This window comes from Manis javanica, chromosome 1 (genome assembly GCF_040802235.1).
Source record: "Manis javanica isolate MJ-LG chromosome 1, MJ_LKY, whole genome shotgun sequence".
NCBI classification, from domain to species: domain Eukaryota; kingdom Metazoa; phylum Chordata; class Mammalia; order Pholidota; family Manidae; genus Manis; species Manis javanica.
The window spans coordinates 23,246,468-23,273,867 of NC_133156.1; the positions used below are offsets into that span (position 1 = coordinate 23,246,468).

Consider the following 27,400-nt stretch of genomic DNA (forward strand, 5'->3'; position numbering starts at 1 on the left):
GGTGAGAGGGAACTTGTAACCGGGAGAACACCGTCACCGAACGCGAAGAGGGGAAAACAAAAAGCAAAAACACGCAAAGCAAAACTTTTCTGTCACTGTGGATCAAAGAAACCGAAACGAGAGCAGTTTTGTGAGGGCTGTGCAAACGCTGTGGCTTGTATTGACCACTGATAAAGGCTGTTGGACCGGCAGCTGTATATGTACAGGGTATACGATGGTATTGAGTATCCGGAGATTTTAAAAAAGAAAGAGAAAGGAGTTGACAGCCAGAGGAGGTGGGAAAGAAGCGGGAGGGAATACACCCAAGAAGGTGAATCATAAAAAATTCAGTTCCTGCAACTAATGAAAAAACCAATCTCTCCATAGTCCAGGGGAAATGGTTCTCTGACGCAAGCCTGGTGGTGAGTCTATTTGTCATGTTTCTTTTCCGGGCTATCAAAAAAGTTATTTCGAGATTCAGCCAAATGTTTTGACTGGGAGACCGAAAACGGGACGAAGCACTTCCTGCTGTAACGCCCGTGCCGCAGGGGGTCAGCGCCGAGCGCACCCTGAGTTGTGCGCTCCGCGCCCGGGCGGTCCGACAAGGCGCTCCCCGTGGCGCTGGCAGCCTCGAGCCTGGGGCGCCGGCGGGGCTACGCATCGGCTGCCTTCGGAGGGGCGCTCCTTCGGGTCTGTCCTGGGAGGGGAAACGGGCAGCTCCTCCAGAGCTGCCGAGATCCACAGTCACTGGGCGAACTTGGGAGCCCGGGGACTCTGACCTGAGCCCCTCTTGCTCCCTGAGCCCCTTTCTACTTTACCAGGGCTCGGGAGCTGTTGCCAAGGGGGTGCTCTTTGAGATGATGCTTTTTCACGAGCAGGGAAGAGGAGCCGCGCGCTCCGAAAGCGCCTTGCCGACCTCAGCGCCCTGGCTCTCTGCGCGCCGCCGCCCCTCCGCCCCTCCGTGCCGCCCAGCGCCGCGCGCGGAGAGCCCGAGCGGGAGTATCTCCCTGGGCCGGAGCTCGGTCCGCGGCACGATCCTGATCTCATCCTGTCCGGTGGGGTGCCGAGATGGGCACTAACCCTTGCTTGGCTCCCTGCTGCGGGCTCGATTCCCTTAACCGCTGGCATCTTCCCGGGAACCAGCCCAATAGCAGAAGCTCTCGCTTCCGTTCTCCCCTTGGTCCCCCCTTTCCCCGCCCAGACCGGGATCCCACACCCCGCCCCGCCTCTCCCGCCCGTCGGGGCCGAACGCGGGCACCACTCCCCACGCCCACCCCACCGGCTACTTTAACCCCTTACAGGTTTCCGTGCCGAGGGGTGAGAAACGGAAGGTCCACCCTCTCCACCTCTCCTCATCGCCCCCCACCCCGGGGAAGTCGCCGAATGCAGCCTGGAGGGGATTGTGAAATAACCAGGCAGTGGGCAGCGGTGCGGGACACGCTACCTCCGGACTCTGGCAACTTTGGCAGTCTCGGGAACACTTCTGCTCCCCCAGGACAGTTTTCTTGGCCTGTGCGGAGCGCGGGGTGTCCGAATTCCTAGCACTAACTGCGAAGACCCTCTTTCCTTCCCCAGCCCCTTTAAGAACATCTGGTCTTCAGCCTCAAACTTCCTCCTCTAGCCTAAAGGCTTCGTAGGCCGCGGAGAGCGACCCGCAGGCGAGGCCGAGAAGGGAGAGCGCTAGTATGGGGTCACCCGTCACCGGAACCAGGACGCCGAGAGGGAGCTGCGGCCCTGGGGGTCCAGACCCTCGTGCGCTGTTCCCAGGAGGGAGCCCCCGGGGTTACGCGCGGGGCATGTTGCCGCGCCTTAAGCAGGCGTTCCCTTTTCCAGATCATATTCCCATAAAATCTAAAGCCGGATGCATCGCTTGGGCAAATTCCCATTTCATCGCGAAAAGTAAAGATTTGTAAAAAAAGTAAAGATGGCTCAGGGGACTGCCTGAGGATGGGGTAGAGGTAATGTTCAGGCACTGAAGTCGGAACCTGGTCCACGCAAAGCATCATTTGCGAATGCGGAGGTTAAAAAAAAGTAGGGTGCGAAATAAAGACAACTACCAGTTTTCAAAGCCGTGTGTGTGTGTCCTTTTTGTTCACGTGTTTGGAGGAGAAAAGACCAACTTCATAATTGTAAGACACCCAGGTTAGCAAGATAACCTGACAGAACCTCTGTTCCACAAAAATACGTTACAAGGGGGAAAAACTCGCAAAAAATGTGGCAACAGCGGCCACATGTGAAACCTAAGAGCGAGCATAAAGCAGGCTTTTTAACGTCTTTTGGATCAAAAACAGCTTTTGCTGAGTAGCTTTTTCAAGAAATAGGGGTTCTTTCCAAAACAATATATACCCTAAGGGTCTATTTCACCTGTAGTTCTCCTCTTACCACTATATAAAGAAATTTGGGTGGAGTGGACCATCTCTTTTACAGTTAGAACTTTCTGTTGCCTGCAGTTGTGAAGAGAGAAGAAAGTGAAAACGAACAAAGGTGGTCTGGGATTTTCTGACTCCTGTTACCAGCAAAACATTAGCAGGAAACCAAGCCTGCCTTCCCTGGTCCCTGGTTCGCCTGAGCGAGCTCAATTTGCATCTTGTAAAATAATGGCCGCTTTTGAGTACTGATGGTGAAATGAATAACCAAGCAACGGCGCAGAATCTAAACGCAAGCAAGTACACAAATCCAGTTCTCCCTCTTTAAAGAGCGAGAGGGTGGGGTGCGAAAGCCCCTCTGAACAGCCAGAGATGGATCAGCTGTGAGCAGCGCACTAGAGGTGCCAGTTAAGAGAGCAGAGCCAACCGCTCGCACGGAAAGCTAGGCTTCCACATTCGACTCATTTAGGATCAAATGATTTTTAAACAGTTGACAAAAAACACAGATACCGCTTCAACAAAGGTGCCATTAAATAGAATAAAGTTAGTTGTTTATTAAGGTACGATGGGGCTTTTCAGGCGTTTGGCTGCACACATGTACTGGAGGGACAGCCCGAGCCACAGGCAGGCCGGTCTCCTAGGGATGGCTCCCTGCGGGGCTGGGTGGGTCAGCTGAGCAGTCTCTACGGGCTGCGACCCCCCATGGGTGGTCGTGGGGGGTCACCCTCACCTCCCGTGCCTCCCCTTAACTGAAAAACAAGCAGCGGGTCCGGCAGCCCACGCGGCCGCGCCTGCTCCCTATCTGCGCAGACCGTGTGTCCCCGCGGTGACTACAGCGCGGAAGGGGGGCGGGCGCGGAGGTTGTCACCAAAGTTTCCCGACTTCTTTAAACCGCGGCGAACTCCGGCTTCTGCGGGAAGGCGGGATGCTTCTGCAGCCCTAGTGCACAGCTGCGCGGGCCTCTAATCCTTGGCGGCCTCTGCGCGCCCTCGCCGCGCTCCCGCGCCCCGGCCTCTCCCGGGAATCCGCCGCCGGGGCCAACGCTCGCCCCCGTGCAGTTACCCCTGTCCCCGCTGCAAGGTCCTCGTCTGTCTCGAATTTCAGCTCAGGACCCAGGCCAAACTCTCCCTCGGGGCTGGCGCAGAGTCGTGGGCGCTCGCCTTTCCCGGGGGCAGGAGGAGCAACAGCGCTCCTGGCAGCCCCCGGGCGCCCTCCGGGACCGTCCCCTCGCGGTTTCCACGCAGCTCCGGCGCCCACCCTCGCCTCGCGATCCAGACCCTGGGCTCTCGCGGCCGCGCCGCAGGGAACCGCTAGACCGAGGCCCCCGGGCGCTTTCGTTTTGCTTTCGCTGCCTCTGCAGCTGGGAAAACTGCGGCGGAACAAAGTGTGTGGGGGGGTGGGAAGCGCATGTTCACAAGCTCGGAGGAGGGATTGGTCACCGCGGTTCCGCCCGACGCGCCTCTGGGGAGGGAGCCTAATGCTGAGGCCTGGGCGCTTCAGTCCCGTATAGCGGCGGTGCAAGCCCGAGGCCCTGGCTTGTTTGTTCTCTTCACGCAAAGAAACGTGGTTTGCAGATGTTGATACAACCGGACTGGCTCTGAAACGAATTCACCCTTGTAGGCGGGCTGGGTCTTTCGAATACAGACAACAAGGCAGGTGGAACGGTGGGAAGACGGGCGGCCATGGCCTTTCACCACGCTGTTAGGAAACCGAGAGAGAAGGCACGAGGGCCGGGACAGGAGCCGGCTCGCACCCAAGGCCTGAACACCTCAGGCGTGAGGATCCAATGCGCCGTCCAACTCGCTGCAGGTCCCCTCGGCCCCGCGCTTCGGAAAACCAGCAGCTGCTGCATAGGTTCGCTTTCCTACTTCTCGCCTCTCTTTAGGGCAAGGAAGCACACGTTGCTAAATTGATGAACACACGGCCTGAAGGTCTACAGTGGGGGGAGGGGGAAAAAGGCCCAAATCTGGGTGGGCTTCTCAAATAGAGGCACGCTTACTGCTGCCTGCGTGGCCCCGGCCAGAGCTCTCACAGGCCTGCACCGGCCCAGAGCGGGGCCCGGGTGCGCAGCTCGGCGGGCGCGCGGTCCCGCCCGCTCCCCGGGCCTGCACTCGAGCCCCAGCGAGAGCGAGAGCGCCGGGACGTCTCTCCACACTCCTCAGAAAATAGCGTAGCCCTTCCAGACTGTTTACCACACTGTCCCGCTGCCCGGAAAACTCCGACGCGTTTCCTGCGCCTGTCCCGATTCCGCCCGGGCTTTCCTCTGCCCGTGGTTTCATGGACTAATAATTTCATTCCGACTCTGGAAAGTTAAACTGAGATGTAAATAAGTCCCTTCAGGAAAGGACCGGAATCTGCCAAGGGGAACTATACCCGGGCCATTCCGTGACTCGGTTTTGCTACAAGGCCCGCGCTCGCGGTTGCTGCTCCCCTTGTGTACACCGACTTCAGGAACAGACTAGAGGCCGGCAGAGAGCTCAGTTTCATTTCGGGAGATGGCAGGGCCTGTTATTTCGTCATCGGGTTTTGAAGGAAATTTCGAATGTTTTTGACGCAGGTCTAACTCCCAGTAACGCCTGAGAAACTATTCCACCCGCTGCGGCTCGGCTCTGCAATTTCTCCGGCCCGCAGCTGTCCCGGGAGCGGTAAGTGAGCGCGCGCAACGCCTCGCTGCACCTGCGTTGGAGGGAAAGCGTCCGGCGCGCCTTGGAACCGCCTGCCGACGCAGAGCGGCTGCGAGCCACCGCGCCACCCCAGTCGTGCCTGGCCAGGGGCACTGGCGTCCCACGTCTGAGGAAGCGGCCAAACCAGGCCCCCGGCTGCTAGGCGAGGCCCGAACGCGCGCGCACTGCGCTCCCGGGCGGAGGCGCCCCCGAAGCGGGAGGAGGGGAGAGGGAAAGGGCGGAGGCGCAGACCGCCCGCGAGCACCCGCGCGAGCCGCGGGCTCACAGGTCCCCGCTGGGTGGCCAGGGCGCGGGTGTCCGCACGGTGCGCCACGCCCGAGCCGCGGCCGGAGCCCACGAGCTAGGCGCGCGTCTGAGCCAGGCAGCCGGGCGGACGGCGCGGAGCCCCGGAGAGCGGGTTCTCCCTGGAGCTCACATGACGGTGTTGGCGGCTCTGGCCCGGGCTGGGAGAGGGGGAAGCGGAGAGCCGGGGGCGAGCGGGCGGCGGGCGCGCTGTGTACTCAGGTCGTGTGTTGGGGCTTTTCTCTCTCAGGAGCGGGCGGGGGAAGGGGAGGGGCCACCGCTCCGCCTTCTCCTTTTCGCAATGTTGACGCAATCTATAAATAGTGGAACAAAAGGACCAACTTCCTCGGAGCTTTGCTGAAACTGCACAAAAAATCGAGTCCGGGGGTTCCCTGGTCCCTGGCGATGGGCGGGGAGCGCGGCGCCAGGGCAGGGGGTGGGCGCGGCCGCGCGGGCCCCGCCGAGGGGGCACACCTGGCTAAGGCACGGCTGCCGCGGCGTCGCGCGCACCCAGGCCTTCGGCCCCTGCGCGGGCTCGAGAGTTCGCCCCGACTCGGGGTCTTCCTCCGCCGCCGCTGACAGGTCAGTCCGTACCTCCCCTTTCTACACTGGGATTTTTCCCCTCCCCCAGGTCTCTACTTTTAGAAGGGTGTTGAGGGCAAAAAACAGAACGAGGCAGAGCAGTGACAACCACCAAATCTGCAACCCCAGCAGCCCACGGCGGGGTGGCCAGAGGGACTCAAGGAGGAGGTCTGCGCCTGAACCCGTCGCACGGCCGAGGCCCGCAGCGCGGCCGGAAACGGAGGCAGGACTAGCGTGCGCTGGCCCGGCGGAGGCGCGGAGGCGCGGGGGGCCGGGCGCGGTAGTGGGCGGGCTCCCGGCCCGGGCGCCGACCCCTTGCGGCGAAGCGCTCAGGCCCAGAGGCCGCCGAGCGCGCCTCTGCGCACGGACCTGGCATCCCCGCCTCGTCCGGGGCTGGTGTGGGAGGGCAGAGCACGCCGCCGCGCACCAAGTGCGCCGAGAACCGGGGGGCAAGGTGGGGACGGGGCACGCTCTCTTGCAGGCGCCCGGGCCTGCGCGCAAAAGCCCGCCACGCCGCGGTGGCGGTTACGCAGTGCGCGGGAGAGGGGCGGGGCTGGCGCTGTTGACAGTAGGGCGGGGGAGGGGCGGGAGACGCTGCGCGCGCGGGGCCCGCGGGGGACTGGGTCACGTGATGGGCAGACGCCCAGCTACGGGCCCGCGGGCGGGTGACGTTGCCGCCCCCTCGGGGCGCCGCTTCCGCCCCGCCGCCCTGGTTCCCGGGCCTCCGCCGCGGCGGTCCCTGAGCGTGGGATCCGGCAGAGGGTCCCCCAGCCCCGGCCCGGCCATCGCCGCCCATTTCACGGCCTCCCTCAGCGGGCGAAGGCCGGAGCCGGACTCTGCGGTTCCCGGCTGGGTGTCCGGGGCTTGGCCCGCGGGGAGGGGAGGGCGCGGCGCTGGTGGCCATTAGAAGCCGGCGAGGAGACTTGGGGTTCGGGCGGCCGGCGCAGTGAGCGCCGCGGGGACGCGCGCTGCTCAGACCCGAGGAGGGCCAGCGGGGCGGAGGCGACCGGGGAGCGAGCTGCGGCGGCGGCGGCGGCGGCGGGCTGGAAGGGAGCGGGCCGGCAGATCACCAGAACGCGTTTTTCTTAAGCTGGACCATATTCCAGGCTGCACAGAGCACGTTAGGGACACACCGTGACGCTAGACTGCCTTTAGGGTGGTGGTGCGTGCACCAGGGGCAGCAATCCTGATAAATGACCCAGCGTCCGGGTGTGTGGCAGGGCCTCAACTGCGTTGTTCACTAGTTACAGGACTAGTTAAGTACACAGTGGTGGCTAGGCACCAAATAAGGGAAAACCGGATGATGTTGAAATTCCTATACAGTACTCTGTAACAGGAAGGTGAGTGTGGTATTGATCATCAGAAATCTGTTGGCAACTATAAACTACACGTTTACCTTTCAATTTCTCCCAAGAAAGCGCTGTCAAATTGTCTCACCCGGCCTGGAGTTGTACAGTGTGCTCGCCTGCCTGACAGTTGTCAGCCACTGGTTGCTTACAGGCTTTATGGTTCTTCCCCATCCCCCCTCACCCCCACCCTAGTTTGGAAATCCAGGGGGCAGATGCCAAGAGAAAGAGCAATTGTTAGGCTGACTTCAGGGAGGCAGAGGTTCACACCCAGCCTGTGTGCCCTGCGTTCTATAGGTGACCTGAGGCATTTCTGGGAAGAAAAAAGGTGCTTTCCTGGATGACGGAAGGTAGGCCAGCTAAAAAGCTTCCCAAGCTGAGCAAGCCTAGCAGCGTGCACAAAGGCCTGAGGTGAGAAGCCATAGCGAGATATGCATGGGTGGGCCATGAGGGGAGGCAAGAGAGGCGAGAGAGGCAGCTGGACATGGCCAGCTCATGAAGGGTGTTGTATCCCATGCTGAGAACTTAGGACTTTAGCCAGAGACCTACAGGGTTTTAGCCTTTTGGGGAGCACATACCCTATTGAGAACCTATGGAAAGCAATGTGTTCTCTCTCCGGGAAAATGCAGATCCTATGGACCTATACTCTAATTTTGCTTTCAATTTCAAAAGGTTTACTCTGCTTTTGAGTATATGACTTGGGCATCAGGATAAAACCTACAGGAAAGGTAGACCCATGAGAGGGTTTTTTAAAAATGTAAATATATGGTCAGATGTGGAAAGACTACAGATCTTTGACAAGATTACACTGGCTGGGGTCCTGGAGACTTGAAGATGGAATGTAAAACGGCCTGTGATCTAAATAAGAATTGACTAGAACCACAGCCTTGTACCTAGTAGCATTAGAGACAGAGAAGAGGGATTCCAAGAACATTAAGGGGTCGGAGTGGGAAACTACTTGGCTGTGTTGCAAAGGCAAGGGGTCCCCAGGTTTCTGGCTTAGGGTGTGCACTGGGAGGAGTGGCCTCACGTCCAGGAGGAGGAACTCTGTTGTTTTGTTCCTGTGCAATCTAAGTCATCAGGGAACTATCCCAGAAGGTTGGAAGTAAAGTCTGGCTCTCTGGAGTCAGTAACATGTTGGTGGCAGCTAAAGCCCTGGGAGTGGATAAGATGCCCCAGAAAGTGTATCACCAGAAGAGAAGGGAAGCCTGGGGAATGCACACATTTAGGGGAAGGGGAAGAGGCCAGAGGAACCTGTGAAGGACATTAAGGAGTGACTGAAGACAGACGGTGTCCCAGTGTATAAATTCGATTAGTAAATCCTGCTTCTTTGATAAGGAGTGAAAACGTGCTGCTGGTTTGGTCCCTTTATAAGATTGAAAATGGCACGTTTTCTTTCAGTGAAAAAGTAAGTGCATTTTCCAAAGATTGGAATTCAGAAGGAAGACAAGGGAGGGAAAGGATTAAATCTTGTTTTTCCCTCATTCTTGAAACTAGGGCTACCTAGGGAAGAGGAAAAGGAGAAATGGAGGGAATCAAGCTTTCTCTTTTCCCTGTTCAGCCACTAAGTCTTCCTGGAAAAGAAGGTTAGAAAGACTGGGTGTCCACCATGGTGTTTTTTGTTCCTAGTGGCACCTGAGATGCACACTTAATCGCCAGCAATACCAGTATATGCCAAAATCTCAGTCTGGCCAAGGAAACAAGGAAAAGTAGAGGAAAAGGGCTTTCTTTGCATCCTTCATCTTCCTACTTGAGCTAGAGATTTTTGGGAAATAGGGACTCAGGTACCCAACAAACCACCACAGAACTTAGTGGTTTAAAACATTACTTTACCTATGAATATGCAGTTTGGGTAGGGCTCTGCAGGGGCCACTTGGTTCTAATCCACGTGGCATCAGCTGGGGCAGCTCCCAGGCTGGAGACTTGCACATCTGAAGGCTTGTTCACTTGCATGTCTAGGATTACTACTGACGGCTGGAACCTTAGCTGGGGTTATCAGCCAGAACATCTACAGATGGCCTCTCCTTGTGGTCTGGGCTTCCTCAGAACAGAGTTGCTGGGTTCCAGAGGTCCCAAGAATGACAGCCAGATGCAGCTGTATCACTTGTTATAACTAATCACAAGTCATGCATCATCATATCCACATTCTGTTCATTGAGGTAAATTACTAATGCCATACGTGTTCTAGGGGAATTAAACTCTACCTTGTAACAGGAGAAGTGTCAAAGAACTTACAATGTATTTAAAATCACCACACAGTAACTTCAAATACAGATTTATAAATAATACATTGTATGTAAAAAATGTTTAAATACAAGAAATCAAATAAATATCCTCTTCTTGATACTAGAATGAAGTATAAAAACCCAAACTTTACGTCACAGCAAAGCTAATCCTGAGCCGATATACATAAGACAGTTCACCCCGTATCTTCCCTCCTTCTCCCTCAGGACACTTTCCCTCCCTCCAGGTCATGCCTGCTGTACAGACACTCTCTCTTCCAAGCTGGATAGAACTCCGACAGTGGCTGTAATCAGTGATGATCAGGTCTTCAAACTTCTTTCTTTCCTTCCTTGAAACGTCCCTGACTTTGGACCTCCCTAAATCATTGGCAAGACCATCGATAACATATTCTTACTTCTCAAAGTTAAAAAGCAAAATGCTATGGAGGTTATTCTAATAAGCAACTTTGTAATGAATTTATGTTACATAATTAAAACGACATACCTAAAAAAGGGGCTAGATGTTTTTAGATGTCAGGATCTTGACTTAGGTTTGTTTATTCATAAAACTCAGTTAATTCTAAAGGAAGGCTGAGAGTTTAGGTATTTTATAAAAATTTGCATGTTCACTTGAAGGTGATACAGTAATATTACAATACAAAGTTTAAACGATTCTTCGCCCACTTTTGATGTATATTGTATTATTATTCTTTAAAGCCAGTATACATAGTTATTTGGTTGGTGAAGGAGTTCAAGAGCTGTACCTCTAAGGAACTGAAAATACTATCTTTCTCTGAGTAATCAAGATTAAATCATCTTTTCTTATATATTTGAATATCTTTAAAAATTCTCCTAAAGCTGATATTATAATTTATCCATCTCTCATGTTCTGTTAGAAAGACTTCCTTTTATGACTTACAGATAGAAATAGTGCTTAGGCCTGTTTTCATAGTTCATACTCTCCTAAAGGCTATTTAATACCTCTATACATTTTGGTACTTTTGCACAATTATTGTTAGCTATATTGACTCAAAAACACTGAATTCATACTACAGAATACAGCTTTTGAAAATAAGTTATTCTAAATAATGAGCAAGTGTACATTTAGGAAAAATTTTTGTGTATTAATGATTTTTGAATTTTTAATAAAATGAATTCAGTATGCATTTGTTTTTAAAGTTTCTTATAAAGCAATGATGAAAAAAAGATGGAAAGTATTCACATTAAGCTAATAGACTTTGTTATCAGGCCCCAAACTGTTCCTAATTCTCTGTGACTTCACAGCTACCATGGAGGCAGCCCAAAGGAGCTTAAGTAAACACTGTTAAATTACGTAATGCAATTCTGAAGGAGGAACGACACCAATCAACTGTGCCATACAGTTTTACAGATGTTGTTTTTCTGTGTGCCAGAATGTTTATTACCCTATCTATAGAATGATTTCATAGTAATAACAACATGAAGGAAAACTGGAAGTGGGCCAGTCTGTAGGCATTTTGAATGAAGGCAGAGTTGAAATTATTTCAAAGTAGTTAGTGAATGTTTTTCTTAACCTCATAAATTAAGTATTTAGAAGCATTTTGGAAAGTGCTATAGTGGAAATGGCACAGTAAGCAAATTATATGATTTCAACAAATTCAATAAATAAAATATAATATTGCTAACTCATAGTAATAATGCTCTGTTAATACACTGAGAATTAAATACAATCTTAAGTTGTAGCAAGTAAAATAGTTTGGATCCTTCCTTAAAAATATCCTTATGCTATTTTTGTTCACCTTCCTATGTTTCAAAATATAATTTATCTTAAAAGATATTGCCAAAGTCAATAAAAACACGTATCTTCAACATCTGGGCAAGTTAAGCATCATAGAGAAGACAAATTTTAAGTCCTTGAGGTAATAAAGTTATTAATGAATAATGAGCAAAACTGCAAATTTATCAAATTAAATTACAAGAGTCTTTTCATCAAATTGACAAAGATTGAAAATAAGTGCTAATATAAGCATTGGTAAGAATGCAATGAAATTTACAATGTCATCTGTTACTATATTATCTTTCTGGAGTCTTAAAAGTGTCCAAGTCTTTGATACATTAGTTCCATTTCTAGGAACCAATCCTAATGTAACAATCAAATGTGAAGTCAAAGATTTATGTATAGTCACTACAGCATCTATACATAGGAAATCATCTGAATATCCAACAGTAAAGGAGAGGTTAAACAAATTCATGGTACAGCAATCTAATGGAATATTATATAACCATTAAAAATATTTAATGTCATAGATAAATAGTAATATTTAATTTAATGTTTAAAGTTCTTAGATTATACAACTGTTTCTTCTCATTTACTTAAAGATATATTTATTCATATACATACAAAAAGGGTAGGGAATATAATACCAAAGTGTGTTATACAATTATTAAAATTTTTACTTTTTCATATTTTCTAAAATGAGCACAAATTACTTTAATAATCAGAAAAACATCAAAATTAAAAGAACTTCTCCCAAATATATAAATCACATGATATAATGACATGTGTTTACATTCTTTCAACATTAAGATATTGAATAAATATATTACTTTTTATAAGTGCCTTCTCATTTTGCATATTGTATGTAATAGTATTTTAAGGATAATGTTTTTATTTGTTTCATAAAAACAATCATGTTTATTTATAAATAACTCAACAGAATGTTATAGGAAAGTTTTTATCCCAGATTTTACCATTACTATTAAATTAATATCATGGGAGGTATATTTTGATATGCCTCAAAATAATACCAAAAATCATACCAAAGTTACTTTTTCATATTTTCCAAAATATGCACAAATTTTTCCAAAGTATGTAAATCAAAGTATGTAAATCAGTTATATTCTTTCAACACTAGGATATTTAATAAATACATTAGTTACCTTTTATAAGTGCCTTCCATTTGCATACTTCTAACAATGCCTGCCAGTGAATGTCTGCTTTCTAAAATTAGATAAATACTACTTTTAAATAAAGTATTAAAGATGTTTGGATTTGGTAGCAGTATGATAAGCTGAAGGAGTAGCTGAACATGTAGAAAAATGTTTCTTTGCTAGAAGAGGTATTTTTTTTAAATATCCAGAGCTTAAAAAATTAAGTTTGGAGACTTTCAAATTTAGAAATAGTAGACTCTGCTATAAAAAACATTTCCATTGGTTATGTTATTTTTGTGAGGTCAAGGTTTAATGTGTATTCAGTTTTATAACCCAAATTCTTTGGGTCATTTGGTCTTGATCTGTATTTTAAAATCCAGTGTTCACAGCATACCTTGATTCTCAATATCCTAGTTACTGATTTTGATTCATCACTTAAGTAGTTTTTTTTCCTACATGGACTCATAGATATTTGCCTTTTTCATCAATTCTTGAATGGCACTCAAGATATAATAGTTTGGGACCATGCTGGCTTTGCCTTAAAACTATAGACATTTTTCCTTTGATTTCTGGCCTTGAATATTGCTTAGAGGAAGTCTAAGGCCAGCATGATTTCCACCTCTCGTAAGTTTAGTTTTCTGCCAAGAGATCTGAAGTCTTTCACTCTTTATGGTTAATAGCTTAACCAGGATATGCCTCAATATTAAATATGTGTCCAGTTTTCTTTGAACATGTTAGTCTGCAGATTTAGTTCTTTATTGTGTGGAAATTCTCTTCTGTTACATCTTTAAATGCTTTTTTGGATTCATCTGTTGCATTGTTTACTCAGAGAGATGAATCAGGCTGTATTACCTTGCATATTATCTTCCCATTTACTTTGGTCTATTCTTCTGTATTCACTGCAATTTGTTTATTAAATTCATGTGCCAACTGGAATTTATTGAGTGCCAGCACCAATAAATCACATCCCTGCCTTTATGTAGCTGTGAAGCTTTTAGTTGAGGAGGGGAGAGGGAGATACTGGACAAACTTACATCAAGTAATATTAATAAGAAGCCTGCATATAAGAACTGGAAGGGTGGGGAAGCAACTGTGCACTTTAGGTAGAGTGGTGATAGTAGGCTCTGTGAGAAGGCAGTTGAAAAGACACCTAAATCAAGTAAGGTGGTAGGTGGCAAAGATGTAAGCAATCCAGATGTAGAGAAGAGCACATAGAAAGGCCCACAGGAGCAAGTGGTGTGTTCCAGACACAGTGATTAGAGCCAAACGAGTGACCAGAAAGTGGTGAGAGAGGAGACTAGAGAAGTGCAGAGGCCATGTCACAACAGGATTCTTAGACCTTAGTGAGGAAGCAGTATTTTTTCTGTGATGAGAAACACGGAAATGCTCTATGTTTTAGAGGAGTTACTCTGGCTGCTGCTCAGTATTCAACAGCTCTGTTCTCCTGGGAAGCAGCTTCTGCCTCTAGCATCAGAACAAAGGGAAGACCTGAAGTTATCAGAACCCAGAGTGGAGGAGAGGAGACTGGCAGAGCTTGAGGCCTGACCTGAGAGGAGGGATATTGCCCGTTTGCTTCTGGTCCCTCAGAGGGTATGTGGAAACCAATTGAGAATAGTTGGGAAGTAGCTGAAATTTGGAGCTAACCACCACTGCCATGTTTAAGGTCCATAAGTGGGGCAACCCTGCCAGGTACAGAAAGCCAACAAGGAGGAACACATTTTTTCCCCTTTTTGACTTTTAGTCTTTCTCTTATGCCCCCTATTGACAGAACGCAGCAGGGGTTCAGCTGGCAAAGTAGAAATGTACTTTGTGTGTCACAGCATCACAAAGCAGAGCATGGAAGGACTTATTGCTAAGAAAAAAACAGATTAATAACTGGCACAAAGAAGAATGAATTACAGCTTTTGTCTTGAGGAACTGGATGAAAATAATGTTATTTGTTTACATGGGGGAAGATTTGGGAAGAAGTAAATTGGAGAAAAGAAAATCAAGAGATTTGACTGTGTTAACTTTGAAATCCTAATTCCTGGGAAGGCAATTGGATATGAGTTTGGAGCTCAACAGAGTTACCAAGGATCAAATGCAAATTTTCATAACCCTAAGAACATAAGACAACATTTAAAACAAACAAAAAACTGGATGAGATGGCCTAGGGGGAAATGAATGTTGATGGAGAAGAAAAAAAGGATGAGGACTATGACTGGGGGGTCCCAAACATTTGGAAAAAAGGAAATGGTTTGGCAAGAAGATAGTTCAATCTCAGTACGAGCAGCTGAGGTGGAGCTGTGGAAATGACAACCCTAATTGGAATGGACAGAAGATACAAAGAACTGGGAACTGTAAGCAGACAATCTGAACAGTTGTAAAGGGAGCAGAAAATGGGCTCCCAGTTACCCTGTAAGTAGAGGGGGATATGGGGTCTATGGTGATGGTATTTTTAGGATGGGAAATATTACACTATGTTTACTGGCTAGAATAACCCAGTAAAGAAGGGGAAACTGAGGATAAAGGAAATGGAAAAGATAATGACAGAACAGAATCCTTGGCTGTACAAGGAAAGCAAACGCAGGGCACAAGCAGAAGGGCCTTAAGATACAAGCAAGGGTAACTGATACTCGAGTACAGATGAAGGCAAGTCAGTACAGAGTGGGGGAAAGATGAGTTTCTCTCGTGACAGCTTCTATTATCAATAAAGAAAGCACTCGAAGTAAGGAACTGGAGATGTGGGACATTTAGGAGGTGACCCCTGATCATCCGTGAGAACAGAACAAGCTGCCTACGGAATCTCTGGGGATGCCAGGCTTTGCTTGTGGTGAGATTTTGATTTCCAACCATATCTTTTTCATTTCTTGTTGTCTGAATTTATTTTGAAATAATAGTATTGTATTGGCCTTCACTGGCTTGGGTTGTGGCCATTTTCTTTTTCTGCCTGCTTCTGGTAACATTTTAAAGGAGCACTTACTGTTCATTTTTCCTGTTTTGTGAGGTACTTGGCCAGGAAAATTTTGTGCTTGACTCCACTCCCATCTTTACCTGGAAGTCTAGTATAACGTTTTTAAATAGACTGCACTTCACATTTTTTCATTGCACCCCACATATAAAAATAAGACAGATAAGAAGTTTTTTTTATCGTACTGCCTACGTGCAGTGCAGTATGATAGGCACTTACCGTGATCTATAAAACTTACAGCCACTCTACAAGGTAAATAGTGTTGTCAGTTATTTCCACAAGAAACCTTTACTGGTGAACTCAGATCACAGAATTTTACCTGAAGCTCACAGCTGGCCAAAATAAGCAAGAACAAATTTTTCTCTTTTGTGTTTGTCAAATATTTATTAGCATATAAGAGACAAAATAAGTACAAAATACTTCAAAAGTATTTGTAAAAGTGCACCACACAAACTAAGCACAATTTTATGGACAGCTTTCTGACATTACATGTCATTAACCTCAGTGGGGAAGTTGCTAACTGACAGATTCAAGCAACTTGGTAAATTGATTGAGGTACCCTTTCTCTAACCATCTCCTTCATCAATTAATGAGGACATTGAGGGCCGGCTATGTCAAAATAATTAGTAAATTTATTAAAACATTTTCACAAGTTATAGGATATATATCAGTGTTTGTTTTGGAAATTCCATTATTCAGATTAAAGTAATATCAAATTTTTCTCTTGGTCCACAAGATTTATATGTTCATGTGATGACACTTAAAACATATCATTGGGATGTAACACGTATCTGTGACAAGTGATCGATTATTTTTCTGATTATAAAAGCAGTACATGTAGGTGAACCGAATTTTGAAAAAATGCTTAAAATAAGAAATATTTCTTAAAAGGACAGCAGGAAAAAGTAATTCCCTTACAGGTAACTATTACAGCTGACACACTTCTAGGCAGTTCCTAAAGCTTATGAAGTCTATGCTGTTTGCTGATTCGAGCACACTGCCTTTCACAACAATGTGTCAAATGTGTCCTCAAGAGATTCGAAGCTCTGCAAGTACATGTTCACCGGCTGCATCGTGTTCCTTGTAGGGAGTAGGATTTATTTCCTTAAGTGGTCATTAAACTACTTTCCTTCGTTTCTTATAAATAATGTTGCTATGAACCTTTTTATGTATAAATCTGTTTTAGCATTTCAGATTGTTTTCTAAAGTAGGATAAATTCCTAGAAATGGCCTAAAAAGCCACAATTTAAAGCTTCTTCATCTGGTAAAATTTTTGCTGTAAAACATCCTCTTTTAATTCTCCATATATTTGCACATTGAAAATAAATCTAAGGAAAAAAATTAATGTAGAGTATCTATAAATTGAGATTAATATTTAAATTTAGGTTTTATTTTGTTCTAAAATCTCACCTTTAAGGAAAAATTTAGTTTTCAAAATGTGACTCTTAGTTTTTTTTTTTTTTTACACATAATTTGCAGATTTAAGTTTACATGGATACTTGGCTTCAGCCTAATGCTTCTGTTTTTCAAGGTATCACCATCTAATTTTTCGTATTTCCAAATATACTCACTCAATAGAGTTGCCTCCTGGCTTACCACTAGTTCACGATAATGCACAGTCGTCTGTGGATGAAAATCTAAATAGAACTACAGGCCAAGGTCATTCTCAAACTTAGCATACTTGGCATTAGAGTTTGAAGAATGCCTAAATTAATATCACAAAACAGTTCCATTGTGCTAGATTGAAATGCAGAGCATATGAATAGAGCAGGTCTACCCAACTTTAAAATTAATTTAAGATTGCTGATGGAATTACAAAACTTGGGAATATCCAGAAGAAATCCAGTCAAAGTAAAACAGAGGATTACAGCCTTTGAGTCACTATTACTTATTCATTCACTCACCAAATACTTATTGAACATCTTCTATGTGTCAAACTCTAGCTAGGCTCCCTGGAGTCAAGCAGAAAAGAGACAGGCCTGTCCTCCTGGAGGATATATTCCAGTGGAAGAGAAGATAAAAGCAAATGGAAAAATAGTTACAAACTGCAATCTAGGCACCTCCATTACTCAGTAATATTTTAGTGAGACAAACAAATGATTTCAGTTTTCACCCAAGAATTTTTAAGGTTATACTGAGTAAGAAAACAGTTAAAAGGTTCAGAATTATTAGGAAATACAGACGCTCTGTACAGATCCTCTATGGCTGATCCCTGTCATGCCCTGCACCCTGCACCCCCTCCACCCATCCAGAGAAAAAAGACTAGGAAAAAATGCGCAGTTTGGCCCAGCCCTCAGTGTTCTCTATAGCCTGGTCTGGCCCGACCTCAGATACAACACGTTACAGAAGAAGGTAAAATGTGCTGATTTTGGGGATTAAGGAAACCTAGGTTTTGGCAAGTGGCAATGCTGGGATTGAGAGCTTAGGTGAGGCATATATTTTCCAGAGTGTCAGTTTCCTTTGTAAAATGATGGATTTTGTCTAAATGAACTATGAAATCACTTCAAGCTTTAAAATTCACTGTCTGTGCATCTCTCATTAAAACATTTCCTCCATTTTGCTCCTATGTATAACAGGGGTAGGGAAGAAGTAACCTGAGGAAGGAAGAGTACAGAGGTTGGAAAGAGTGACATTCATAGGAATAAAGGATTTATAGTTTATAATGATCATTTTTCCATGTTAGTGAATATCTTTGAAAACATGTTTTTAACATCTGCATATCATTATGACATGGATATACCAAGATGTATTTATCCATGACCTCATTTTAAAAACTATTTCCCAATTTCTTCAATTATATAAGGATATTTTAGAATTTATACTTATCTAACAGTAGTCAAAAATACTACTGCAGGCTCTGTCTTCTGACCTGTTCCTTGTGTGGGGAAAAAAAAATTTCACTGTGATTCCTTCTTATGTATTTCAGCCTAAGCATGCCTTTCTGTTAACATAATAACCCTACTTGGGACAATGTTACAGAACCTGTCCTTTCTCCTTTCTAAAACAGTACCATCCCTTTCTAAAACTCACGTCCCTAGAGTGAGGTCCACATTTCTGCAGCATTTCTGCAGCAAAAGAATGTGAATTAAAGCCAATTACATACCTGCATCATGTCTGGATAATGTATATTTCAGCTTGTAACCAAAGTTGAGTCTGACAAATAGATAAAGATTCATTTCTGTTAGCAATACAAAAATTGTGACTGAGCACTGAGTCATAAATACATATGAATTATGACAAAGATAACTGTAACTCTGGTGATTTTGCCATGATCCTGAACTTGCTACTGTGTTTAACTGTTATTACTTTGAAACATTAAGGCATATACAATTAGGAGGAGTAAAATTTAAGGTTTTAACTGCTAAATTCAGTGAACAACTATAAGATCTACTATTTAGTTTTTTAGTTTTTTGTAATATGAAATATTTCAAAAAAAATTATTTCAATAGATGGCACATTCTGCATTAGCTTTGATAACCCCCAACAACCAAGTAAAATAAAGAAATCAGAGAGGTAACACACTATTTTAAAATTACTCTAAAAAATATCCTCAGATAAAAACCTTTTCAATTGATTAGTTTTTGTTTGGGAGTAGAGTAGAACCTCTGTTGTGCCTCTTTGATTGTGAATTGGTACAAGTTAAATATATTTTCATAAAACTTCAAGTTACTGTACATCATCTCTGTAGTATCAATTTAGAATCTGAAGGAATGCTCACATTATCAATTGTTTCTATCAATAGCTAAGGACATCATAGTCATACATAAGAATTTTAATGAAAGGATCTTGGAGGTCATATAATCCAGCTCTCATTTTGCAGAAGATGAAAGTGAAGCCCAGAAATTTTTATTACTCATAGCAGTAAGTGTGGGGGGAGAGGGGGAGGGGTCCTAAAACTCTTTTAGTTCAGTGCGTGCCAGAGGGCAGCAGGATCTAAGAGTATGTAGCTAACACAGTTTAATTAATTCCAAGAGACCTAATTTGGATTTATGGATGTATTTTTCCCTTAAGACTTTTTGTTGGATGATCCTTTCCACAGTGATCTAGTACCACAGACATAAAAGGCAAGTGCCTTTACACAGATTGATGCTCATACACAATAAAGCCCAAGACAGAAACTGGACTTAGCTTGTCAGGGCTGTCACATGGCCCAGGGAGAACATTCATATATATCCTTATATACATACCTGTAGCCTCTTAATTGTGCTTCAGGAAATGCCGTTTATTTACATTTCAATGTAAAGTGTTCCCTGGATTTGTGCATCATAGGGACACTGCAAATACAAGCTTTGTACATTGAATTAATTAGGATAAGTAATTGCCATAACAGATAAACCCCAAAATGTGTAATGGCTTAAATTTGTTTCTTGTTAAAATAAGTAGTTCAGTTCCAAAGTCTTCATGGTGGTTGTCTCTATTTCAGTCTGTGGGAGAATGATATATTTTTTTTTTTGAGACTCGAAGTAGCACATGGAACTGCCATTCTCATTCCATCGGCTATAACTTGGCAACATGCCCACACCTAACTGCAAGGGAGGCTGGGAGTAAGTCTGTTACATGGCCAAGGAGAAGTGAGAACATGATTTTGATGTCTAGTTAGCAGTGTTCTCTGTACGTACACACACACACACACCACAGATTCTGAAGTCATCACCAAAAATAAACTAACTTGCATAAATTATGCTTCAAATAGAACCAGTTAACAGTGAAAGGGGGTTTTATTTAAGAATGCTTTCTTTCCTTTCCTCCTTCAGGTCAAATTAACTATTAATAAATGCATAATACTCACCTGGTAACTGCACTCTAAAAAGGAAAAAAAGCAAATTTTTGCAATCATCACTCTTATGTATTTAAAAGTAGGGGGGTGCTTTGGCTTTCTTACTCCATTAACTAGTCATTTCAGAGCTATGACTCATGTCTGGTTGCCTGTTTTAAATACGCAGGCCACCAAACTCCTTTTTAACTATACTATCACTAAATTAAGTTTGAAAAATATTCAATAAAGATAGCAGTTCAGCAAATGATGCAACAATGAATTTAATGGGTTTTTCCCCCCTTTGGGTAAGCTGTCATTGTGATCCTCAAACTGTTCTCAATTACTCAGGTTTTAATAGAAGCACTGCATGGTTGCACTTTTGAAATCATAAGCAGTAATTGTGACATAAATGTCAGTAAAACAAATTAATTCTATGGTTTGATGTTTTTCTTCCCCCCATATTTTGATATTATTTAATATCCTCTTTTACATGTAATTAGGATGACCACATGAAGGCAAATAAGTAATATTACCTGACATTTTTCTTCGGCAACCTAATATTTTGGGACAAGGGGGAAATATGTGGTGTAACCTATATGTTGTATACTTCCATGGAGAAGGGAACGGAAATGACCTAGAAACTGCTGTTGATTTGGTATCACTGGAAACTGCTTTCGTGTGTAGGTTGCCCAACTTTATTTTTGCCAGAAGACAGTATAGATGGAGAAAGTTCCCAGAAACTGAATGACTTAATTTAACTGTTTGAAAATCCATTATAGGAAACACTTGTACACTTGTACAGTCTCGTTCTGATACCTCAGAGATTCCTGGAAATGTGTGCCACTCTTGTTATTTCCTTCAGGAGACAACTAAGGAGTAAGTCAACTACTGCAAAAGTCTAGGCTATCATCTGCTTCTTCTCCAGGAAGAAACTGTGAGTCTTTTTTATAGTTAGTAATAGCTTCTATATAACACTATTCAGTTTCTATGTCCATACATGCACATTTGTATGGAAATTCCAAGAAAAGATTCAAACTGACCAGTCCAGAACTTCTATATTCCATTAAATATTTTTGGAGCAATGTTACCAACATACAGATGCTTCTGTAACTTTGAAATGTTTTCCTTTAGGAAACTTTCCTTTCTTAATTTGTTCTTAAGTTGAACACTGAAGAAACAGTTTACTCAAAATCATACAATGTATGAGAGAAACAGAAAAAAAACCCCCACATATCTAAATCTCCTTTCAAAGTGATCATACTGATCCAGAGTGTCCTAAAAGGAGGTGGCTGGCCATCTGGTGAGTGTTACTCTCCTTCAGTGCATGAAGAACTGCTGAGCAGCACACACAATATGTAACATTTGTGGATTCCCTTTTAGTTGAAAATACAACATATATAGAAAAGATGGTGGAGTATGTGAAAAAAGTAGCATAATAAGAGTACATTAATCAAGTGCAAACTGTAATTGCTAAGGGGATGTGGAAAAGTGATTTAAAACTAGATTGACAGCTTGTTTACTCTAATAGGCAAATCTTACAAAGAATTTTTTAAAGCGGTGATGGATTTGGACTGTTAGAAAAAATAACCATTCATTCATTCATCAAATATTTATTGAGTGCTAACCATGTGCTGTGTACTTGGTACCATTCAAGACTCCAGAGATACAGCAATATACAGAACTAATGCAGAGCAGAAACAGGCAGTTCATCTCTCAGACATGATACTTTGATAGGAAGAGAAGCCACAGATGTAGAAGGGACACATGACATAGAAAGGGAAGAACTAGTAGTACTGGGCTTCTCTTAACAGGCTTTAAATACTAGGGTGTTTCTCAAGGGAAGAAAAGGTGTTGGATGTGAACTGAGCTCCCTCTGTCACTACAGTCGGAACAGCCTGCTTGTCCCTTCTTGTTGGCCAGCTCTCCTGGCCTTCTGCAAACTTTACAGTGACCAGAGGAACACAGATGAGCAAGCACCCGCGCCAAAGGCTCCCTGCTGAGGTATGTGGGAGACGGAGGGAAAGAATGGCTAGCCAAAGCTGAATCCAGGTGTCCTTTTATCTTTCCAATGGTGACATCATGTAATACCAGTCGGTAGTTGTCTAAATTGGGATTCAGTTCCTGAAGGTTCTGCTCTTCCTCTTTCCTTCCAAGGAGAAAGAAAAGGAGATTCTATTTAAGCTCCCCTTTTCTAGTCCCAAGTTTTCCTTATTTACCCAGCAGTTCTCCTCTACAGAGTCTGATGGAAAGTGTTTTATGTTTTGTACAGGCTAGGAGGGTGGGGGCGAGGGAGAATACCAGAGGCCGCAACGCAATATAGTGTAATATAATAAACAACAAGAGAAAAATTCAAGAGCGGGGATTAAACAGGCAGTTCTAAAAATGAAAAGGGACATATCTGAAGTCTATTATAAAGAAGAACAAGTTTAGCAATTATTTACCTGAGGCAAAGAAAATATGGAATGGCCCTAAGATTGTAAATTTGAAAATCCAAAAATTTTTGTTGCCACCAACAATAGTCAAGAAATTTGGAAGCAATGGCTTGAAGGGATAAAAGGAACTTAATGTCAGATCTGAGTGCAATGTCACTGGAAAACAGAGAACTCAAGCTTTCTGATGAACTGTCATGCCTGTTGGCTGTTCACGTGGAGGTCATCGTCTCACAGGGATTTACTGAAATCCTGTGGACTGATGAAGGAATGCAACGCAGAAGATCAAATGTATGTGCACTTTGATTATAAGATGAGGTATCAGTTTCTAAGCAATTTCAAAGGCAGTAATCTAAATTTGGAACTCTTTCCTTCAGGTCAGCCAAAGCTATCCTTTCATTAAACATTCTTAATGTTGGCTGACCCCTTAGTGGGTGAGAATAACAAACTGAATGAAATAAAGTGCAAGACTCAGTTTTTCTGGATTACCTTACTCAATGTTCTGAAGTTTTAATTGAATGTCCTCCTTACATAAATTGTGCCTTAAAATAAAACACACTAATAAATACCTGCAACTTTTTTTTTACTTGATACTTTTGTATAAAGACTGTAACTTCCGTAAGTATAGAATATAAAAGATACATTAATATAAGTCATTCAAACTATTTAGCTCTTAAATATGGATTTTGTTTTAATGTAAAACTGTCAGGTGAATATGAATTTCCATACCCAAAGTAATGGGGAAGTCTTGGCTGGGGAATTGTGTAAATAGAAACCCACCTTTAAAGAGGACACAATTTTAGAATGTGGTATACTATGTATTTCTTTAAATAGAAAACGATCAAGTTTTATACTTCCTGAACTAAGAGTTTTTGGAATCTATATGTGATACATTTTCTGTAAAGAGTACATTATATCTTAAAATACCTTTAGCATTTCATATTATCTAATCTACTGTGGTTTGGGATTCCTACATTTATGGAGAAATATCTTTATAGTAACCAGCATTTTAATATTTATTGAGTACTTACTATATGTTGGATACAAGTGCTCAAATATTTAGGTCTCTTTAATATTCATAACAACTCTATGAGGTATTACCCATTTTGCAGATGGGCAAAATTGAGACCCTAGTTAATTGCATCTTCAATGCAACATAGCTGGTACGTCAGCAGAACTAGGATTTCAGTCCAGATCTGATTCTGATGTCACTTTTTTTTTAACCAATACCCTATTTTGCCTCCAAAGTCACCTAAATGCAATTTTATTGTAAAGGTTTAATGTCTTTTGAACTCTATCCTATATAATGGAATGATTTTTTTCAATTGAGAAATGTTCCTGAGTTTTTGCTTATTCTCTTGACTTGAAACAAATTAAGGCAAATTTGATCACATACCAAACCATATATTTCAGACTAGTAACCATAATTTAAAAAACACACACACAGAAAATTTCCTATACTTCTGTTTTAGGGATACAGGAACATATCTGTTTAAGTCTACTTAGAAAGGTTATACATTATACACAGTACTTGCCACTTAGCGTGTTCCTAATAAATGTAATTTCCTTTTACATTTCAATTGAAATTATTTTCCTTTATTTTTTCTAGGTACATTTAAAAAATGTACTTACTAAGCTTCGTAAAGCTTTATTAAGGTATAATGGACATTCAATGAACTGTACATAATTAAGGTGTACAACTGGTAACTTTTAACATGTGTACATAAAGTATATAATTGGTAAGTTTTAACATGTACACACCCACGAAACCATCACCAGAATGAGCCAGTGAACACATATGTCATCCCTGAGTTTTCCCTCTTCATAATCCCTCCCTTCTCACACCTCCCCCCCCAAGACAAACACTGCTTTGCCTTTTGTCCCTATAGATTAGCTTACATATTCTAGAATTTTAATATATAAAATCATATAGTTTATTCTAAATTTTTTGTCTCTTTCTTCACTGAGACTATTGAGATTCATCCATGTTATTGCATGTAACAGTAATTCATTCCCTTTTATTACTGAGTAATATTCCATCATACGATTATATTACAATTTCTCTATTCACCTGTTGATGGTCATTTCAATTTGAGACTGTTAAAAATACAGCTACTATGGGCATTCATTTGCAGATTTTTGTAGGATCTGTCTCTTTCTCTCCTTGGAGAAATAACCTAGAATGGAATGGCTAGATCATATGTTGGTGTGTATTTAACTTTTTTAAGAAACTGCCAAACTGTTTTTCAAACTGGTTGTATCATTTTACATTCCTACTAGGAGTGTATCAGAGTCCCAAATCCTCCACGCCTTCAACACTTTTCATTTGAGCCATTCTAATAGATTTGTATACACTTTTTTTGTATATGGGTATCCAGTTTTTCCATCACTGTTTTACTTTGCCTTTTCCTAAAGACTACTGAGGTTAGTAAAGTTAAGCATCTTTTCGTGTATTAATCTGCTATCTGGGTATCTTCTTGGGACGGTGACTATTCAAGTCTTTTCCCATTTTTAATTGAGTTTTGTCTTCTCACTGTTGAGTTCTGAGAGTTCCATTGTATTCTTGATGCAAATCCTTTACTATATGCTTGCATATATTTCCCTGTGCCTTGTTTTTTTCAGCAGTGTATTTCAGAAGAATAGAAGTTTTTAAATATTTTATTAAATCCAATTTATCATGTTCATTTGTGGATTGTTCACATCTAAGAACTCTTGGTCTAACTCAGAGTCACAAAAATGTTATGTCTTCATCTAGAAGTCCTATAGGAATTTTAGGTTTTACATTTAGGTTTATGATCAATCTTGAGTTAACTTTCATATATGGTGTAGTATATGAATTAAAGTTTGTATTTTTATACATGGATATCCAGTTTTGTTCATGGATATCATGAATTGAAAAAAGAAATTCTTCACTGAATTACCTTTGCACTTTGTCAAAAATGTATTTCTAGAATCTGTATTTTGTTGCACTGATCTGTTTTTATACTAATACAATCTGCTTTGATTACTGAAGATATTTAATAAGTCTTGAAATTTAGGTAATGCCAACCCTCTTTGTTCTTTTTGTTGAAGTCATTTCAGCTCTTATAGATGTTTTGCATTTCTATAGGAATTTTAGAATCAGCTTGTCAATTTTTTTTAAAAGTCTACTAGAAGTCACCTCAGAAATGCAGTGCAAGTATCTTTTGTGCTTTTTGTCAAATTTATTCCTAAGTAGTTAATATTTGTTATGCTATTGTAAATGCTATATATTTTTTGCATTTCCATTTTCAGTTGTTCGTTGCTAGAATGTAGAAATATAAATGAGGGCTGTATATTGATCTTGTATCCTGCAATTTTGCTAAACTAATTTATTAGTTTTAGGAGTTTTTTGTAGATCTATCAAGTGGAATAGATGGATGATTATGTCATTTTATTTATTTTTTCCAATCTGAATGTTTTCTTTTTCTTGCCTTACTGTACAGAAACTCCAGTGTTGAATAGAAGTGGTGAGAACAGACATCCTTGTATTGTTCCTGATCTTAAGGGGAAAGCACACAGTCTTCCACCAGAGGTATGATGTTACCTGGAGGTTTTTTTGTAGATGCCCTTTATCTGGCTGAAGAAATACCCTTCCATTCCTAGTTTGCTTAGAGTTTTTAAATCAGAAATGAATACTGGATTTTGTCAGATGTTCTGCATCTATGGAGATGATCAGCTTTTCTTCTTTAATGTGGTGAATTGATTTTTAAATGTTAAATGAATCCTGTATCCTTAGGATAAACCCCACCTAATATTAATGTTATGCTTCTTCTATATTGTTGGATTTGATTTGACAAAATTTTGTTCAGAATTCTACATTTATGTTCATGAAAGAAATTGGCGTGAGTTTTCATTTCCTGTAATATTTTTGTGTGTTTTGGTATCAAGATAATGCTGGCCTCAAAGATCAGGTCGGTATTTCCTCCTCTTCACTTTTATAGAAGAGTTTGTGTATAATTCTTATTACTTTGTTCCATAAATGATTGGAAGGATTCTCCACTGAAGCCCAAATGGACTAGATGTTTGGTTTGCTTTGGTTTGGTTTGGTTTGTGGGAATTTCATTTTTAAAAACTTGATACGTTGTATTTTTATTTTTCTTCAGTTAGAATACTTTCTAACTTCACTCTAATTTCGTGATTCTTTCTTTAATAAATGTATCACATAGAAGGCATATTTTTTTTTTCCCAGATATTTGTGGATTTTCCAGTTAGCTTTCTGTTGCGATTTCCATTTAATTCCACTGGGGTCTAAGAGCATACTTTGTATGCTATGAATCCTTTTAAATGTATTGAGACAGGTTTTATGGCCTAAAACAGAGTTTGGAAAAGTTTTTCTGAAAATGGTCAGATAGTAAGTATTATAAGCGTTGTGGGTCACATACAGTCTCTGCCACATATTTTCTTTCATAGACCTTATGAAACCAAGCTAGATTTGGCCCTAGGGCCTTCGTTTGCTGACCTTGGACCTAGAATTGGTCTCTCTTGGTGGTAAATGCTTCATAACCACTTTAAAGAGAATGTATATTCTACTCTTGCTAGTAGAGTGTTCTAGAAAAGTCATTTGGGTAATATTGGTGTATAGCATTGTTTGAGTTTACTGTATCCTTGCTAAGTTTCACTTTGCTCTAGCAGTTATTGAAGGAGAGGTACTGAAATCTCTAAGTTTAGATCTGTCTGTTTCTCCCTATAGTTCGGTTTTTGTTTCACGCATTTTCAACCTGTTACTTAGGACATAAACATTTAGGATTGTTTTAGCTTCCTGATCAACTGGCCTCATCATCATTATTATTATTATTATGAAATGACCTTCTTTGTCCCTGGCAATATTCTTCATTCTGAAATCTTACTTTATTTCTATCATGTTAATGTAACT

At 42.8% G+C, this 27,400-nt stretch overlaps 1 protein-coding gene and 1 long non-coding RNA gene across 14 annotated transcripts in view; both read left to right on the forward strand.

The window, feature by feature from the left end:
• The first annotated feature begins 214 nt into the window (after positions 1 to 214).
• LOC140843132 (uncharacterized) lies at positions 215 to 2,027 on the forward strand. The gene is made up of 3 exons (XM_073211687.1): positions 215 to 224; positions 481 to 1,034; positions 1,281 to 2,027. The coding sequence occupies exons 1-3, from the start codon at positions 215 to 217 to the stop codon at positions 1,383 to 1,385; spliced, it is 669 nt and encodes a 222-aa protein (XP_073067788.1). The 3' UTR covers positions 1,386 to 2,027.
• Positions 2,028 to 2,875: 848 nt separating this feature from the next.
• The window catches only part of LOC140848049 (uncharacterized), a 106,194-nt gene continuing 81,669 nt past the window's right edge, over positions 2,876 to 27,400 (forward strand). For 11 of the 13 annotated variants that reach the window (XR_012128578.1, XR_012128583.1, XR_012128582.1 and 8 more), the window contains exons 1-2: positions 2,876 to 5,893; positions 25,971 to 26,059. This is a non-coding gene — a long non-coding RNA (uncharacterized lncRNA). Of the gene's footprint in view, positions 5,894 to 14,139; positions 14,711 to 25,970; positions 26,060 to 27,400 lie in introns of all 13 variants that reach the window. The other 2 variants (XR_012128579.1, XR_012128584.1) reach the window with 2 other exon arrangements.